The 19048-nt window shown below is 35.9% G+C and overlaps 1 protein-coding gene across 28 annotated transcripts in view; it reads left to right on the top strand.

Moving 5' to 3' along the window:
• ADGRL2 (adhesion G protein-coupled receptor L2) overlaps positions 1-19048 on the top strand; it is a 326276-nt gene that overhangs the window by 281651 nt on the left and 25577 nt on the right. For 20 of the 28 annotated variants that reach the window (XM_035333937.1, XM_035333954.1, XM_035333945.1 and 17 more), the window contains 10 exons: positions 6242-6538; positions 7084-7187; positions 8008-8193; positions 9229-9267; positions 12206-12389; positions 14521-14643; positions 14907-15112; positions 16204-16377; positions 17437-17646; positions 18661-18881. In XM_035333937.1, the coding sequence (XP_035189828.1) occupies positions 6242-6538; positions 7084-7187; positions 8008-8193; positions 9229-9267; positions 12206-12389; positions 14521-14643; positions 14907-15112; positions 16204-16377; positions 17437-17646; positions 18661-18881 (1744 nt within the window). The remainder of the gene's footprint in view (positions 1-6241; positions 6539-7083; positions 7188-8007; positions 8194-9228; positions 9268-12205; positions 12390-14520; positions 14644-14906; positions 15113-16203; positions 16378-17436; positions 17647-18660; positions 18882-19048) is intronic. The other 8 variants (XM_035333956.1, XM_035333947.1, XM_035333955.1 and 5 more) reach the window with 1 other exon arrangement.

The following is a 19048-nucleotide window of genomic DNA, read 5'->3' as shown; positions in this document are numbered from 1 at the left end:
CTAATCTTTAAATCATTGCATTAAGGGAAAAAGCATTTAGGAAGTGCAGGGACAGACAAAAAGGCTGTCATTTGTGTTACTACCACCAAACATCTCCAGTGAGACATTTCATAATGTTTTTATTATGAGAGAGTCTCTAAGAACCTAACTTACAGTACACATCTCAGCCACATCCCATCTAATATCAGAAAGAGTTTTGGGTATCCAGCAGCACCCCTTCATGTTCCTGGGTTTCCATGTGAAGAAGCTGGCATGAAAGGCAGAGGGAGAAAGATGGTACTGCAACCAGACCTAGACAAGAAGGGGTCTAGGGCACGCTACAGGGTGCTTGCCTCTCATCTAAGCATTTTACCCATTCACCCATGAAGATACAAAAGGAATATTCAGAGTGGTTTGTGAGTTATTGTTTTAAATGCATTAAGACAGTAAATACATTTTGATTGTGATTTTTTTTAAATATAGAAACCATATGAAGACATTAGGTTTATTTGAATATGTATGACATTGATTCACAAAGGTTATTTTTCTGTATATAGAGCCTATAACCACTATTTAAATTTCGTATGGATGTGTATATGGCAGATCTAATAATATGTTTCAGTTCATTTCCTCTTTTGCCTTTAGTTAAAGACTACTAAATTAAAGGAAAAATTAGTGTGATTGTCCTTGAGAAGTACTGCTGTAAAACCAAGAAGACATTCCAGACTGTTTATTTTATTTGTATAATATTCTCATTTTTTAATTTTTTAGCATAAAATCTATATAAATTGAAGACCAGTCTTTGTTACATAAGACCAGTCTTATTGTTACACAGTCCAAGGACCTATACGTGTAATACACATTTCAGGTTTCTATCTTCCGTGGAATTAGATCAGATTTTCAGCACATTTGACAAAGAGCATTTTTATGTTTCCTTTTTTTTTTTTTTTTTTTTTTTTTTCTTTTTTTGTGGTTCAGATTTCTTAATCATCTACTCAAAGACATAGGTGTTAGGTGTTAGGATACGATTCTTTAAGTCACCTAATAGGAGAACCTTTTTGTGTTTTCTTTTTACAATGGTACTTTAATGTAAGGTATTTAATGGTGTCACAAGGTCAGTGCCTCAAAATTGGAAGTCGTGGCCTTTTCTGTTCTAGTGGTTAACTTGGGGCCACTGTAGAAAAGTCAGCAATCTGTGTTCCTTCTGTTGCCGTGGGAGCAATAATGATGTATAGACACCGAGTGATTCATTTTTTCTTCCATCTATCTGTCTTGGCTATCAATTCTTGTCTGCACCTTAACTTCCTGCTATCAAGGGCTTCAGAAACAACAATCTTCTTCTTCCATAAAAGACAAATTTGTCACATCTGAGTCACACTTCTGAACTGAAAGGTTTGTGTTTGCTCCCAGAGCCAAAATTGTGGACTCATTTGTGACCTCAAGCATGCCTTTTTTCTTTCATTTGTTTCTTCCATTTTAAAATCTGCCTATTGAAACCACAGAAATACCACTATAATTAACCTAATGTTGACCTGGCTTTTGCTGCAAACCTACACCATTTCTTCCTCCTCCAACTGTGTATGTTATGTGCTTCCCATATTCTTATTTTCCTAATCCTCAGGAAAACTCTTCAGATTTCTAAAACCAAGGCTGCTGCAGCCATGCTACCATGACCACGTTTACCCTGGAAATTGGGCCTGCTGCCCTTAGAGTTCTCCCCTTAACCTCAGTCTTTATGTGTTGTTATTTCTTCTCTCTCCTTGTGGGAATTATAGTATATAGATGTAGAAATGGCTTTCAGAGCTAGATCTGACAAGTACCACTTGTCAGATATAACACAAGATCACATTTTCGAAGGTTAAGTGTAAAAAATATATTTAAAAGTCAACCTTAATTCAGAAATAATTCAGAAATATATCAGGTCCTGCAAAAAGCAACTAGGAAAAATGCAGAACAATGCAAAGTTTTTGTATTCTTGGTAAATTTAGTGTATATGTCCCCGTACATTATTTCTAAAGAGGCATCCAAGGATCAAACAAATCCTAGCTGGAATAAGAATTTTTAAAGGAATTTTAAGTTAAAAGATCAGGAAGAATGAAGGGAATGTTCCCCCTAAAAAGTGAACGAGTATTACATTGTAAGGTTTCCTTGGTAACAAAAAGAAGATAAATCCTTTTGTTCTGTTGTAGTGCGTTAGGGAGAGATTTCATCTGCACTCATCCCAATTTACGCTAACTGTGTAAACTGTTCAAACTGGAGTTGTCTCCCCTTTTGTACCATGATACCCATCATTAACTTTTATTGGATCACTGCAGGAAAATACGGATGTTGTGAGTGTGGACAGAACAGAAGAAACTCAGAGAGTACTGTCACCAAAGGCTAGAAATAATAGGAAGCTAGTGCAAATAAATCTTTATAACACCAAGAATCTATGACGAAGTCATGCAGCAAATTGTTAAGTAAATTAGATCTTTGCTATTATAGTGAATCTGCTACACTACAGATTGATTAAAGAGTGGCTATACAAATAAAGACAACATAATGGGGACCACATAGCACATTCTTGATCATAGGTATTTCTCTAATTTTGTAATATATTTATTATTTCAAGGTGTAAATTTGTAAATGCATGTGTAAACATTTCAGTTTCAACTAAATGGGATCTGGCAGGGTCAATAGAATTCTGGCCAGCATAATAGCTGGAACCTATAAGTAATTAGGTAAGTCTTAGTGACTTCCCTGTTATTCACTGAAGCATAAAAACAGGCACATAGTGGTAATAAGCAGAAAGCAGGAAAATCTGGATTTGCACAGGTTTCTGATCCTGTTGCTTTACACAGCAGCTCAGCATATGACACCTTTTGAAAATGAGGTGAGGATCTAGGTTTTCAAATATCCAAATACATTGACATATCTGGTCAATAATAGCATATGTTTAAATGAAAAATCCATACAGCCAATTTCTGAAGTTATCTAGGTCCTAGAGATGAAAGTGGAACCACTGGTATTTTCAGAAACGATGCATTGTCTAAGCATTCCAATTCATTTTTAAATGTAGAGGGATCATTGTATTGTGTGTTTTTGTTTGTATGTTTGTTTGTTTTGATGTATTTAGTGTCTGCTTAGAGTAGAAACCCATTGGCGAAGAATGTTAGATTGAAGAAATAATGCAAAATATGTGCTGTCTCTAAATCCATTCTTCACTGTCAGTTGGGGAAACAAAGTTACTATTCCCCTGCTGTCCTAAGCAATTGTGTTATGTTTTTTTATAGACATCACACTGTTAAACAGGTGTTAAGTTTTACTCCAGTGGTGTCTTCATTTTTAGAAACTGATAGTACTTCTAACTGTTTAAATCAGCTGTTAGGAACTGCATGAAACAAATGTAAATTAATTACTCTCAATTTGAGTCTTTGCATTTGCTTCCTATTGCTATTGTCATATTTTTTTTTATCTTACAAAGACTGTTTTCAGCTGGTAACAAGACACACCTATTTAAAAAGAAAAAAAAAAAAAAGGAAGGAAGGAAGAAGGCAGAAGATGTTTTGTTTTTCTCCTTTCAGCATGTCAAGCCTGGTCAAAAAATCCTAACTGGAATCTCGCATTGCAGAATTAGCTTTCTTGGTGGTGGACCAAAAATTAAAAAATAAAAATCATCAGTCTTATAAAGGCTTACCCCAGCTGCCTGTAATGATAGGTTAATAACCCCTACATGTAGTTTGTTCTCCTTTTTAGTTGTGTCATATTAATCATCACTACCATTATCTTGTATCTGTAAGCAATCTGCAAGTGCCTGGGAGCCTGCAGATGCCATCACCCTGGGCTTTCAGATTGAGACACTTCAGGCGGCGGCAGCTATCATGTGTCTTCTTGCAGCTCAGGACAATGACCTTGCAGATTAAGTTCCCCAACAGGTCATTAAAAAAAAAAAAAAGATCCACCTTCTGAAGCCTGGATATATTCCTAAAGTGATGTGCTCCTATGTGTTTAAATCAGAAAATCTATTAGAAATGATCTGTATCTTTTTCAATTTTGTGAGAGAGGTGGTTTGAAGTCTTTTTCTTAAAATGGGAGATTACAAGTATATTTCAAAAGTATACATTACTACTAAGATATGCAGGTCATTTTTGAATCATAGACGATATGCATGGGGATTGATTTCAATGGGTAGCATTAAAATTATTCTACCTAATGTTGTGTAAAGACAGAAGAATATTTTAGCTGAGGGTGCAGCACAAAATATGTTCTGAAAATTGTTACCTCACTACTGAACTTCAGAGAGTTGTTTTGAATTCTTATAGTGATATTTTGCTCCTGAGACAAAGCTATCCTAAATGTTCCAGGTTTGAGCAGTAATTGCAATAATGCTAATACACATTTCAGTGATTAAATATGTACTAATTAGCACAATGTGTTAGGGGATGGATAGTAATAATCGGTTGTCCCTTGCATCATTCTTTGTCCCTAGCAGCTCCCCGTTCCCCAGGACCTGATTCAGCAGGCGTTGCCTGACACTGCTGCAAGTGATTGCAAATGCTTTTGACGAATGTTAATTGGGAAAGCAGTAGAAAGCTGGATGCATTGTAATCAAACGAAAATTACAGCAGTTTCACAAGATGTCAGGCAAGCACTTGCAGAACAGATCCAGAGATTTCAGTAGGTTTCATAGTAGCTGGCTATGCTACAAATTCAGCACAATTACACAGACTGTCTTCAAACAGCCAAGAATCAGATTGAACAGAAGACAGCCTCTGAAGAAGTTTCTCATTTATGAGCAAGAAAGGGATAAAAAAACCCACATCTTTTTATACAGTCTTTAAAAATAGATTCTGATGTTCAAAGCTTCACTCTAAATCATAGAAAAATAAAAAGATAAATTCATATTTGAGACTCCTAAAATATTATAGATGAAATATAATTGAAAAAGGATTTTGAAATAATAATTGTTATCTTCCAATCAAAAGAAAGTTAATCTTTTTCAAAACACAAACATAAAAAATCATCCGCTGAAAGAAAGCTAGGCATCACTTTTGGTTTTGGTGGTGATTTTATTTAGAGACCATGAGAAGACATGCATTGTCCATTGCCTTGAAGGTCAAGGGCCTAGCAGCAAAAAAAACCAACAACAACAAAAAAGCCACTTTATCCGGTGAAGTTAATCCTTAAATTAGCTTCATTTATTTCTGTATTGGTTAGGAAATAAAAAATACTCGATCTGAGCATATTTAGTCTCAGCACAAGGACTTGTGCTTTTATGTGCCTGTAAAGCACTGAGAGTACTAATGAAGGATTTGGAAATAATTAATGGTAACTGCCTTAGTAACATTACCTGCATAGTTTCAACTGTTGCTCAATGTATATTTGAAGGTGATGAACAGAAATTGCGGACTGCTATCTTCACAAGTATTGACTAGTGCTATCTCTCCAAAGCCTCACAAAAAATGCAGCAGGCCCAGCTGCGCCTCCCCAGCCCCAGCAGTTCCTTGCTCACTGGGTCAGTGAAGTGAACCACTGTGAGTCTCAGTCAGAAAGAATTTGGCCTAAACCGATCCTGGTGTTGCACAAAAGATTGCACTAGGTGCTTGCCACTGGCCTGAATGAGTCATGTCTTCATATCTGCTTTATCAAGAAAGGATGTTAAAGCCCTCAATGTTCAAACACCAGACCACCACCTCCCTGCTATGCATTTCTGCTGCTTGGAGCTAATCAAGCCTGCTGCAGCTCACTCGAGTAGAATGGCTGCTGGGTAGGAAGATGTTGTCGGAATTATTTTCCTGGAAGGTGTGTCGTGGGTGACTCGAAATTTTGGGGTCTATTTTTTTTTTTTTTTTTAAATGCTCCAGTTATTTACAGCCCACTATCTTTATTGCTAAAGCTGAACTGTATAGTTTATGGCACGCTGATTCAAATGGTTCTGTCTATTGAGTTCTTCCTTCTGCAGAAATGATTAAGTAATCATTAATTGCTCTGAGCATATTTGTTATGTACTGATAACTTGGTAGGACTGCCTTTCAGCTTTTAGAAATGTAACTACCAATTGTTATTATAGAAGAGATTGTTTAGAGAATGTCCTGAAACTTCATACTGGTATGAGCTGGGAGGAAAAAAAATCTTAAGCACCCAGAATAACAGAGTAAGTGCGGTATTAAGGTAAAGAAAAGGAGACACCAGATAATCCATTAAAATGACATAAATAACATTAAAAGGACTTTTAAAATCTGAACTCATTCACTTCTTTATTACTTTAATTTTCTCTGTGCAGTGCCTACTACAGCAGTGACAATAACTTCTTCAGCAGAGCTATACAAAACCACAGTGTCAACTACTAGCACTACATCTCAGAAAGGCCCCATAAGCACAACATTAGCTGGAGGAACAAAGGAAGGAAGCAGAGGACCCAAGCCACCACCACCCATTTCCACAACCAAAATTCCTCCTGTGACAAGTTTCTTCCCGTTACCAGAGAGATTCTGTGAACCAACTGAGGCCAGGGGGATAAGCTGGCCCCAGACACAAAGAGGAATGATGGTTGAACGCCCTTGCCCCAAAGGAACACGAGGTATTGCCTTTAAAAATATGTCTTGATTTCAAGCAGACATTTCAAAAGCACTGTGGCACTCTCTGATGATGATTTCTTTTTAAATCTCAAGCTGCCTGTCATGATTTTTTCATGTTACTTGGAGAATGCAGTATCTACAGGCAATGGTCAAGTTCTAATCTACAAATGGCATTTGAGTGTAGATGCAAAATTACCTTGCACATACGCTTTGAGAATCCAGGTCAAATTTTAGGTCTTTGCTTGAGGCCTGTTGTGAAATATGCTTACAGATGCCTTTCTCATTATGAGCTCCCCTCTGGATGAGCTCCAGGAAAAATCAAGGGCTTTTTGTTTGTTTGCAGAAAACGTCTGGTACTTTTCACTGACTTTTTTATTGCTGTTTGTCATCTACATTATTTTCTTACGTTTTTGTCAATTATTGTCAACTACTTACATTAGCGGCATTCAGAATTTAACATTGCTTAGGAGTACATTGTAGCTGATTTCCGGAATGCATGCAGAAAAAATGGTTTCAATTTCACTGTAGTTTTCCACATCTGTTGTAGGAACTGCCTCATATCTTTGTGTGGTTTTAACGGGAACATGGAACCCCAAAGGCCCCGATCTTAGCAACTGCACCTCACACTGGGTAAATCAGCTGGCTCAGAAGGTTGGTTGAAACCTTTTAATCTGATGTACACTGGTGACTAAGGATAAAACTGCAAACATTAATAATTCAGTTAGTTGAAACCATCTTTACTACTCTGTGTTCATTTGAAATAGAAAGAGTTATGTGCATTTTGTGTGTAAAGTATTTACCAAAAGTTAGGTTCATAAGTATGTTTAAGCACAGTCTTGCCCTAAGTAATTGTATTGAGTCTGTGCTTACTTGTTTTCATCATGTTTTAAAGCAAAGTAGCTTTTCTAGTGTTTTGGCTTAATAAATCAAATACAAAACCACACAGCAAAAAGTCTGGTATGCAACAAGGTTTTTTGGTTTGGGGAAAATTACACTGTAATAAATAGATTTTTGTATGAGTGCATTAATAACAGTATGATTAGAACACAGAGCCACTTTCTGTGCTTTCCCTCCCTACTGAGATTTACTGAGTTTATGAAAACTAGATAATTTGTTGTCAGTACCAGGCTACTTGACTTTCAAATGCCTCAAGCACTAGTATGAACAAATAGATTTCTTACTGTCTGATAATGGCAGTAAAATAAAAGTGAGGATGAATAGAAGATCTAGCCCAAAAGTCCCAGCCTGATTTCTGGTTTTGATGGCTGTTAAGAACTGCTTTTGTGTGTCACAGATCTAAGAACCTTTAATCTTCTGAGATAAAGAGAACGTTATTGGTCTCAATTAGTTGCAGATTTCAATGTATGTGTAAATGGTTATTTCACCACAACAAAGGTATGCGGGGAATTGGAATTAGGAGCCGCAAGCAGAACAAGGGACCCTGCTGAGATAATATAAATTGTCATTTCAGATCAGAAGTGGAGAAAATGCTGCTAGTCTGGCCAATGAACTGGCTAAACACACCAAAGGACCAGTCTTCGCTGGCGATGTTAGTTCATCAGTGAGGCTGATGGAGCAGCTCGTGGACATTTTGGATGCTCAGCTGCAGGAACTGCGGCCCAGTGAAAAAGACTCAGCTGGAAGGAGTTATAACAAGGTACATACTTCCCTTCAACTCTTCCTGCTGGGATAACCATTGCCCTTGATTTTTTTTTCTCTTTCAGAAATATTAATCTGTACTTTGTTCCTGTGTGCTTATAGTTGTGGAATAAACATGTAAGAGAAAACAACAGTAAATGCATAGCAGAAAGTTGCAATTATCTTCTTTAGGGAATAAGATAAAATTCACAATAGCTGACTGGTGCTCAAAAACAGCTATGTGTCCCTTATTAAAATCTGAAATACATTAAAAATAACATGAGGGAGTTGGGTACTAGCTTACAGAAATTCTGTACCAAATCAGTATTTTTATCCAGTGATCATTTTAACCCTGAACATCCTGAACAATCAGTAGCATTCAGCATACGTGCAGGGTTTTGTTTTAATCTGACTTTCTGCAAAATAATAGCAATTTCTTAGATTTTTTAAGACACCAACATCGCTTATAATTGATCTTATATGTCAAGATATATCTAAAATGCAAAGACATAGGTTTTATCTGGAATAATGCTCAGAGAAACATTTTAGAGAAAAAATATGTTTTACAGTTTTAGATACAAATAATAAAAGTGTTACCATTCCTGTTTTTCTCAGAAGAAATGCTATATTTCATGGCCTCCTCCTTGCCTCAGCTTAGTCAACAAGCTATAGACAAAACATTTAAGTCTGCTTTATAGAGAGAGCTCCATGCACTCTTCTGTTGTCTTGGCAATAGTTTTATTTACAATCCCTAGCTACCCTTAAAAGAGTTTTCCCAGAGACAAATAAAGTGACCACACAGGGATTTTCTCCTTTGACCTTTTCACACAAATCCTACTGTTCGGGAAAAAATACCTGGGCACCTGTGTACCGGTTGGGAAAAATGTTTCCTGTATGATATTTTTCAGTAGTCATCGTTGGACGGAAACTAAATTAACATCCAGACTCTTTATAGTTTGAATTAGGGATTTGAAACACCAGACTAATTTTTGGATATCTCTGAAGCTTTCCAGAATGTGTCTAACTTCTGATTTTCTTTTTTCTTACTAAAAAGCTCCAAAAACGAGAGAAGACATGCAGGGCTTACCTTAAGGTATCTCTCCTGTGCTGTCACCCTGCTTTCTCCCTGCTTCAGCAACCTGCCACGCTTTATCATCTTGCTGCATGATCCTATGTATTTCAGTCTTTGATAAATGTGCATTGTGCCCCATATCAACTGTACAAATGTTGGCTTTGCACAGGTATAACACTCAGGAAAAAAAAAAGGTCAAAGTTTAAACGTCTTTTACCTCAGCTTGTTCCAAAGTATAAGAGGAGAAATAGTTATTGTATGAATTGGAAATAAAATCTCTCACATAATACAACTTTTGGTGGAGGAAAAAGCTGGCAACTTAACAGAAATGACAATGACTTCAGCTTGGTAGTATTGTATATCAAAGACTGTTTAGAGTTAATTTGCTTGCATGAAAAATGTACGTTATGTAGTCTACTTTGTTCTTTGTGTGTTCTTATACCTAGTAATCCTTCTTACCATTTTAAGAGTTGTTACAAAGGCCAGATTCAGTGATTCCAGGATTAAATGGATAAATTTTCAGGACAAACATTTCTCTAGCTTTACTAGTAGAATATATGCCACATGTCCCATTAACCAGGCTATGTGAAAGGCACGTAACACTGCTGCCCAATTTTCAGGTTCTTTCATCTGTGGTGAAATGGTTGCCCACAGTGGCCAGCTCCTGCTCTGTGATACAATGCCAATAATGTCACCGCATGCCTGTGAATAAGAGAAAAAAAGGCCTTAGGATAGGTTGTATCTGTGTCTCTGAAAATTTTTATTGACATATTTTGAAGTTCCTTTTAAAATACTGTTTTTCACTTGTACCTTCTGAGATAAAATTAAGAACTATTTTTAAAAAGAACTTTAAAATACTTTGCAACATAATAAATTAATTCAGACTGTTACTGTAGCAGGCACTCTGTCTTTTATCCTGCAGCTTAGGAAAGGGATGGGAGATGTCCAATTATGGCAAAAATTTGGCAAAAGGAGTCCACGATCTGGAGAGAAATTCACTTCTCAAATAATAAACATAATATTTTTTCATTAGAAAGGTGTTTTGTTTTGTTTTGTTTTGTTTTGTTTAAATAAGGAAAGGAAACAGCAGGTGTTTAGTAGACTGAATTTTCATTCTTCATTTTCAATAGTAAACATTAACATGAGAAGAGCAATTATTGGGTTGCTTCAACAGCTGCATCAGAGGGGCCACATGGTCTTCCTACTTTCCCACTCATCTTTGTCTGAGTGGAGTGAATGCCTCAGAAATCTTATTGGACAGGTGATCATTTACCACAGGATAAATACAGAGTTAGCTTATCCCATAATAAACAAAAAGTATTTCAGATTAATAAATGCACTAGATTAAAGTATTTCAGATTAATAAATGCATCAGCACTAGATGGAGATGCACAAGAAACCATAGCCACAACCTTAATTTTCGACTGGTGTCATTTTCTGTAGGTCTCAAGTGGGCTTCTCTGCTTAGATAAGACTAATAAACCTCTTGAAATGACAAATCAAAAGCTGACTTACACTATGCAAATGAAGCAAGTTCCCACTTTGTGACAGAGGATTCATTTGTACCTCAGATTAGAGGCTCCAATCTGTATTTCTTGGTGACTAATGAATCTGGCCTCTGCAGACCAATTTCTGTTCCACTTTAGTTAATGGCTGCAGCAGTATCAGTGTGAGCATTTTGACTATTCTGTCTCCCATTAGAGAAAGAAAAAAGGCTTTAATGCCACTTCGAAGTATCTTCCACCTGCCAGGAAGGTCGTGGTGGCTCACCATGCAGACAGAAGGAGGATATTAAAATGGATTAGGCTAATTAATCTTGCTCTGACAATAGCCTTGACCAACTTTTCCTATTGCTATTGCACAATATAGTATTCCAGACCAACATCTTTCTGTTTGTACGCTGTGTTCTGTTTCCATTCCCAATACTTTCAAATTGATCAAACACATTATATATATGCTTAATGACACATTATGACTCGGTAAATGGGACAGAGTAAACAGGGTGTTTCAGCAATGCATGGCATACTCAATGCACAGCATACTCAATGCACAGCTACATTATGCATTAATGTAAGAGCCTGCCTTCAATTGATTAACTGATTACTGTGATTGACTGGATTATTTTGTAAAAATAATGTAATCATGTCTCTGAATTATTTTCTTCCTTATTTACTGTTACTTTATATGCAGCTTAATGAACCTTAAAACATAATGATAGAGTTGTTGCAAGAAAGACTTAAAATGGCAGCTTTATTCAGTTTTTCAGTTTTGCCTTGCCTGATAACAGGGACAGTCAGTGGACATCTTGTTTGCTCTATTGATTTCCTTTTTTAACTGACCTTTGTGCAGGAATGGGAGTTAGTAATCTTTTTAAGTATCTATGAACAGGTACAGGAACAGGAGGAGGAGTGAGAATAGCCCAGGCTAATTTATATCCACTGAGTCAGCTTCATTTCATGCCTCCTGTAATAAAGAAGGCAGTTTGTCATAGACAAGTAGTTTATAGCACAGTGACTGCAAGAGTTGTGCTAAGTTTCCAGAAGAGTATTTTAGCCTAAGCTGCAGAATGCCAATTTTGGCATTAGTATTTTTAAATAGAAGTTATGTATTTTGACATTAACTTTAAGATGAAAGCTTCAGGCAAAACTACTGGCATTTATTTTTTATATTTTTTCAGCACATTAACAAAGCTGTCTTTATATTTGACATGAGACAAGTCAAATCTGCATGTTTACCACTTAGAGACCACACAATGCTAGTGGCTAACTGCACTTCTATTGATGCCTATCTAGCAAGGGGATGGAAAATATTTTTATTTTGAAAATAGTTTTATAGTGCCATTAAATCACAGTAAATCATTCTGACAGTTAAGTATTATAATTGTCACCAGATAACATTGGAAATTCTCCCCAGCTGCCTAGGGCAATCAGACCTAATGATAGTTTTCTAATGAATGCAGGCAATTGTTGATACAGTGGACAACCTGCTCAGGCCTGAAGCGCTGGAGTCCTGGAAAGACATGAATTCTTCAGAACAAGCCCATGCAGCCACAATGCTACTTGATACATTAGAAGAAGGGGCTTTTGTCTTAGCTGATAATCTCTTAGAACCAACCAGAGTCTCAATGCCCACAGAAAATATTGGTAAGTAAATTTCTTTTCAAGTATTAATTAAAGTCCTGTGCATTGCTTTACACAAAAACAAGAAAAAATATTCTGGGTTGCCACATGCTCTTTGAAAGGTGAGCTGCACAAATTTTTTAGAAAGCTATATGTTACCTGCCTGTGTAGCAAAGGATTTACTCCTGAGGAGGGGAGAAATGCTTTTCTCGTTTACTTAAACAAAATCAGCAGTCTTCTTTAGTATCATTAATACAGTGTATAATGCAAAGTAGTTGATACTGCAAAGTTGATTTACCACTGAAAAATCATTAGCAGAACGTATGGATATGAAGAGTACTTAAATGGCAAAGTATGGATTTTTTGAGGTAACTGCTTTCTGTAGGGCTACGGAAATGCTTTCCTATTATACATAATCTGTTCCTAATGAATTTAAATTACTTTTTTGCAATGCAGTCTTCCAGTTAAATATTTTAGGCACTCAGAACATAGGCCAAATGTTTATATTAAACATGACTGCCTTCAGGTAAAAATGTGTTTAGTGGACTACATCTCCCATAATGCAGAATAGTTACGCTCCAGAGACTGCAAAATAGCTGAAGATAGTTGGAGCATAATTTGGAATTTAAGTGGTGACAGAGAAATGAAGGGGTTTGGTATTAGAGATGTGCAAATATTGGTACGCAGGATGTGTTAAAGCAAAAATCATCGCTATGCATAAAATTAAAATTCCTTCATCTTATTACAGAGATGAATGTAGCCTCAGAGAAGTACAAGGAAGCTGAAAGTCTGCTAATTTGAGGGGTACCGAGATGGAGACTTGGAATAGACTCAGAAATGAGACTTTTCACGTTTCAATGTCTGCATATTTGTAACTGTAGAATATTATTCTGCCTAGTTTTTAGTGAGTAGGAAGATACTGGGAAAGGATCAGGAAGGGTGTTATAGCCTGCTATAAAGTTGTTTCTGAAGGAATGAGGGCAGAATTGCAGAAAATTATCTCAGAAATTAACCATTATTATTTCCTCTAAATTATATTAAAAAATGCACTTTGGTTTTGTGGGAAAAAAAATCTTTTTCCCAACTACATGCATTTCATTCGTAATACCTTTATTTCTAAGACCTTCCAAGGTCTTCTCTAGACATTTCTAAGATGCACCTTTGTGTAGAGCTGTACATCACACTTAGGATGTACGTGCAGTTCCATGGAGCTTGCTAGACTGTCTGAACATCACTTCATATAAGCTACCGTCAAATCGTGGTAGTGCATCAGTGATGCCATGCAAATCTGAATAGGCCAGTGCTGAATTCCCAACACACTTACTTATATGTGGTTTAGAGAATGAGGAATGATTCTCCTAAATTTTGTAGGTCCATAGTTTAGACCTATGGACTGATAATTAAACTAGTTTAATGTAACATAGATATTTGACAACAAATTGACCACTCTGACACATATAATTTACATATCTCAGGAAATTCATTCTTTGATGATAATCCCATGAAAGCTGCCCAGTATGCATTGTGATATGAAATTAAAACTGACTGTCTGAGTGAGATCTAAATTTTCAATTTAAATACTTTTTGTAGCAGAACCAATACATTTTTTTTTCCTATCAACCTGTATACAGAATTATATTTAGGAAATACATATATATATATATATTTAGATATGAATATCTCTTTAGCTAAATACATGGCATAGGTATACTTAGGCATCTATTTGCTGACTTTTAAAACCTCTTTATATCTAAATCAATACTTGAAGTTCTAAATCTGCTGGCTGTGGATACTGCATAGTCATTAGGAGCTTCAAAATAAATGTTTATCTGCAATATGTGTATTCATGGTATTTTAAGTGGATTTTTTGGTGATACACATTAAAGCAAGGTTTGATGTCGTGTTTTCACTATTAAAATACTGTCATTTTAGTAGTATGCACTACTTTTAATTAAAGTTTAAAGTAACTAACACTGTGTAGTTGAAACATGCCAGTACAGATCTGTCTTTCTGGTGGCAAATGAGAACAGCAGTGTAAGAAAACTAAATAAAGACTGGGGGAAAATAATTGTCATCTGGCATATTGCAAGCTGGCCAAAAGAATATCTCTGCATCCTCCTTTTTAACACTTGTTTTTTTTCTTGGGTCTGCTTAGTTTTGGATGTTGCAGTGCTCATTACTGAGGGCCAGGTGCAGGACTTGAAATTTCCTCAGGGCAGTAAAGGAGGCAACTCGATTCAGCTCTCTGCAAGCACCGTGAAACAGAACAGCAGGAATGGTGAGTCCTGGGCACATAGCACTGCAACTCCATCACATTTTATAAAATCTACATTACCTCCCCTAGTTTAAAATCAAAACAAAACACAACAAAACTGCTCTGTGGCTTTTTCTTGAACATAGTGTCTACCTGGGCTTTTTTCTTCAAATCAGTAGCCTGAAAATGCCTCTCTGTTTACTGATTTTCCACTCCTTAGGGTACAGGTTGCAGCTTTTCTGTATAATTCTCTATAGCATGATGATGGGATTTGTTTTCTTTTGTAGGGTTAGCAAAACTGGTTTTCATCATTTACAAAAGTCTGGGGCGTTTTCTTAGCACTGAAAATGCAACCATAAAGCTGGGCAGTGACTTTGCTGGGCGGAACAGTACAATTGCAGTCAACTCCCACGTCATTGCAGCCTCTATCAACAAGGAGTCTAGCCGGGTGTACCTGACTGATCCTGTGCATTTTACTCTGGAACACATTGATGTGAGTTATGCTAATGAATTAATGGGAAGGTCATAAAATCAGCAAGAGAGAAAAGCAATGCAGAAAAATAACCTTTTTTCCATTTGAATTTTAAATGTTGGTCTAGGTCAGAAACATGAGCTTAGTTAAGTCTATGAACATAAAATTAAATGAGCCTGGTTCAGTGATTATTAGAACTTAAGTGTATTCTTAATGAAAGCTAATTCAGTAATCAACATGAAAATGTAAATGACTAATTTGTTTCTAACTGAAAATTAACTCTTACCTTAGTAGCAGGGTAGAAAACAACTGTTAAGATACATGTTCGTCTGATGTAGCAAATTTAAATGACGTTTAAAATTTTTACATTAAATTTGGACCATGCGCTGGAAGGCTATACAAAGGACTTGCTTAAAATGAATTTATTTAATGAAGAATAAAATATTATATCTTTATATATATATATATATATGCTTTAAATTTGTGTATATTTTTTTTCATGATAATTGTGTTTCTTTGCTCTTCTGTTTGATCCTTTATGTTTTCATGTCTCACATAGGGAAAGTAAATAGCACAGTGACAGAGAAAATATGGTTGGATTTTCCTCCCATTTTGCCCTTTTTTATAAATCTGTTTTGATTACTTTTTATCCAAATAGATAAGATACCAAATAATTAATTTTTTCCTAATGTCTGTTCACATGATTTTGGCCTGACCAAATGTGAGAATCAAAGGAAAAAGATGATATTTTCAAATTCTCAGTTACAGGAAAAAAAAAATCTCTTCAGAATAAATTTGCTGTCCTAATTTCACAGACAGCAAAAATGGCTATAATGTACCACCGGTGCATAAAATTGTAAGATGGAAATTGTAATTATTTAAAATTGGGTCTACAGTAATTGAGACTACACTTTAGAGTGTTTCGGACTATAAAGTCCCTTTTAAACTAGATGTCTTCCTTGTATAACACAGTCCACAATTTGCTGATGAAAAACTTTATTGTCCGAAACATGCAAAGTTTAATCTAAATTACCCTTTACACATATTAAACAATTGTTATTGCCATCTTAGTGTGTAAAATCCTGATTTTATTTTATCCTTTTATCTCCCAGCCTGACAATTATTTCAATGCAAATTGTTCATTCTGGAACTACTCAGAGAGGACTATGATGGGATACTGGTCAACTCAAGGCTGCAAACTGGTTGACACAAATAAAACTCATACAACATGTGCTTGCAGTCACCTAACCAACTTTGCAATTCTTATGGCTCATCGGGAAATTGTGGTAGGTAATGATACTTCTAGCCATCAGCAGGAAACAAACTTTCAAAGATTTAGCTTTAAATTTTCAGCAGGATACAAAATTGCTGAAGTTTCTTAAGTATTTATAGCTTCTACCTAGTTGCTCCAAAACAATTTGCTTTCCATAGCACTTTTCATTCTCACTCATAAAGTCACAAGTAAGATAACAGAAAAAGAAAGACAAGGAAGGACAAGAGACTTCTTCAAGTCATACTTTAAAGTAAGTGACCAACTTAAAACCATTTTACAGAATTTGCATTACAGTTTGAGACTACTGGGGGGCAGCTGTGCAGGCTGTTCCCACAAGCACAAGTGCCAACTCTTCTTAAAGCAGGAAGGTCAAAGAGTTGGTGATGATATCTTAAATGCCTTTTCATACTCTGACATTCTGTTGTCTAGTTAAAGCATTTTGTGGATGGCACGGGGCTTAGAGGAGGCAATATTTGCAAGGAAATGACGCTTTTCATAAATCTACTGTATTCTGAAGCGTCACTGAAAATATAACTGAGATGACAAAAATGATTCTGCTGCAACTGAAGGAAGGAACCATCTTTAGCTAAATGTGAGATTAGTTATCAAATTACATATGTAACATACTCTGCATTTTGTCCTAATGGTTGTGTAAATCATCACTTTCTTCTCCACTGTGGAGCTGCAGGTTTGTAGGAAAGAACATGTACATTTGTTTACAGGATGTCCAATGAAAGTTCTTCTCTTTTCATCAGAGCTTAGTGGTGCTTTCAAAATGTTATGTGTCACCAATTACTTTTGCCTTACAAGTTTACACAAAGTCATAGGAAGAGTGAAAATGCTATCTAATCTGGCTAAAATAATCATCTTTTGCTCTTAGACCTGCTCCTCTTCTACTTCTCTTAATCTTGTTCTTCTGGGAAGCTGACCTGAGACTGAGAAATTACTGAATACGTTTTGTCCATCTCATGTAATGAACAAGTAACTTTCCTGGATGCTACCTGTGAAAATAAATTTTTGTTTATGCTCATAAGGAGTCATATTAATTTTCTCCATTTTTGGTTATTTCTAGTACAAAGATGGAGTGCACGAATTGCTCCTCACTGTCATCACCTGGGTGGGAATTGTCATCTCTCTTGTTTGCCTGGCCATCTGCATCTTCACATTCTGTTTTTTCCGTGGCCTACAAAGTGATCGTAACACTATTCACAAGAACCTTTGTATCAACCTATTCATTGCTGAATTCATTTTCCTAATAGGCATCGATAAGACAGAGTACAAGGTAAGGCTTCTGTGTGTGTACTGTTCTTTTTCTCTCAAATGACTGTTTGAAACAGATTTGAATTAAAACATGACAACACTGCCAAGCTTTCAGCATTCTGACACAGCAAGTCTGAAATGAAAGCTCTAAGTGAAAATAAGATAGACATGTTCATAAACAGTATTTGCATTCATCAAAAATATCGCTGTGGCCTTAATTTCCCACATACAGCACTGCTTTTCATTTTCCATTGAGAAACATCAGCTATTAATGAAGCAGGTGGTTTAAACTTCTGAAAGAGGAGCTGAAATGAAATGTTGATATACCAGTAACATACGTATGTTCTCTCTCTATATTCCCATAAGTCTCAACAACTATTGACTATTTTTTCATATATATATAAGTACAGATAATTACTTATATATTTATTCATTTTTGCACTATACATTCATACAGGCTTTTTGTCAGTATTTGTGAAATTAATTCTGTCATTCAGAAGCAATTCATTGTGTTGAAATCTAATACTCTAGTAGAGTTTCATCCAGAATTCAGCTATAGAGGAGAGAATTCAGACTGATTTCTGTTATGACAGTAGAAACTTTCAAAACTACATCAGATAAAAGTGACTTGATGGCTGCTTCATAATTTTAAATAAGCGGTATTACATTATGTATCTAGAACCAACTGTTCATGCTTCAAATAATCTAAACTACAAGCCTTAAAACCATATCAATTTCAAAATTAAAGTATTGTTTATAAAATTGAAAACCACTGTATCAGTGAAAATTAGAGGGTAAGGGTGTGGTTTTTATATCTGCATTCATACTGTTTGGCTTAATTTCCTTTTTGCAGCTGCTGTGAACCCATTAGTATTTGCAAATGTTCAGTATGTGTTTTCAGGTTGGGAAAATTCTCCTGAATTTATGAAGTATCTCTGATAGATGTATATGCTGTTCTATTATACCCTATTTGATTAGAGATGTAATGATGTGAAGATTTTGTGGTTCATACTTCTATCTTTCTTTTTCGTTTCAGATTGCATGTCCAATATTTGCAGGTCTCTTACACTTTTTCTTCCTGGCAGCCTTTGCCTGGATGTGTCTAGAAGGAGTGCAGCTTTATCTAATGTTAGTTGAAGTATTTGAAAGTGAATATTCTAGGAAGAAGTACTATTATGTTGCTGGCTACCTCTTCCCTGCTACAGTAGTTGGTGTCTCAGCAGCTATTGACTATAAGAGCTACGGAACAGAGAAAGCGTAAGTAATTGCAAGTGACCTGAGTGTTTTTCAAGTGAATAATTTTTTAAAGCCTATTAGCTGTCAGAGGGTCCCTGACAGACTAAAATACCATCTGAAAGCTTTATTGGTAAGAGAATGGCAATGCTGTGCACAAATTACAATCAAGTCTTTTGTAATTCTCTAGG

Source organism: Oxyura jamaicensis, chromosome 8 (genome assembly GCF_011077185.1).
Source record: "Oxyura jamaicensis isolate SHBP4307 breed ruddy duck chromosome 8, BPBGC_Ojam_1.0, whole genome shotgun sequence".
Lineage (NCBI taxonomy): Eukaryota > Metazoa > Chordata > Aves > Anseriformes > Anatidae > Oxyura > Oxyura jamaicensis.
Note: the sequence above shows the minus strand (reverse complement) of the source record. Positions and strands in the feature narration are given on the sequence as shown.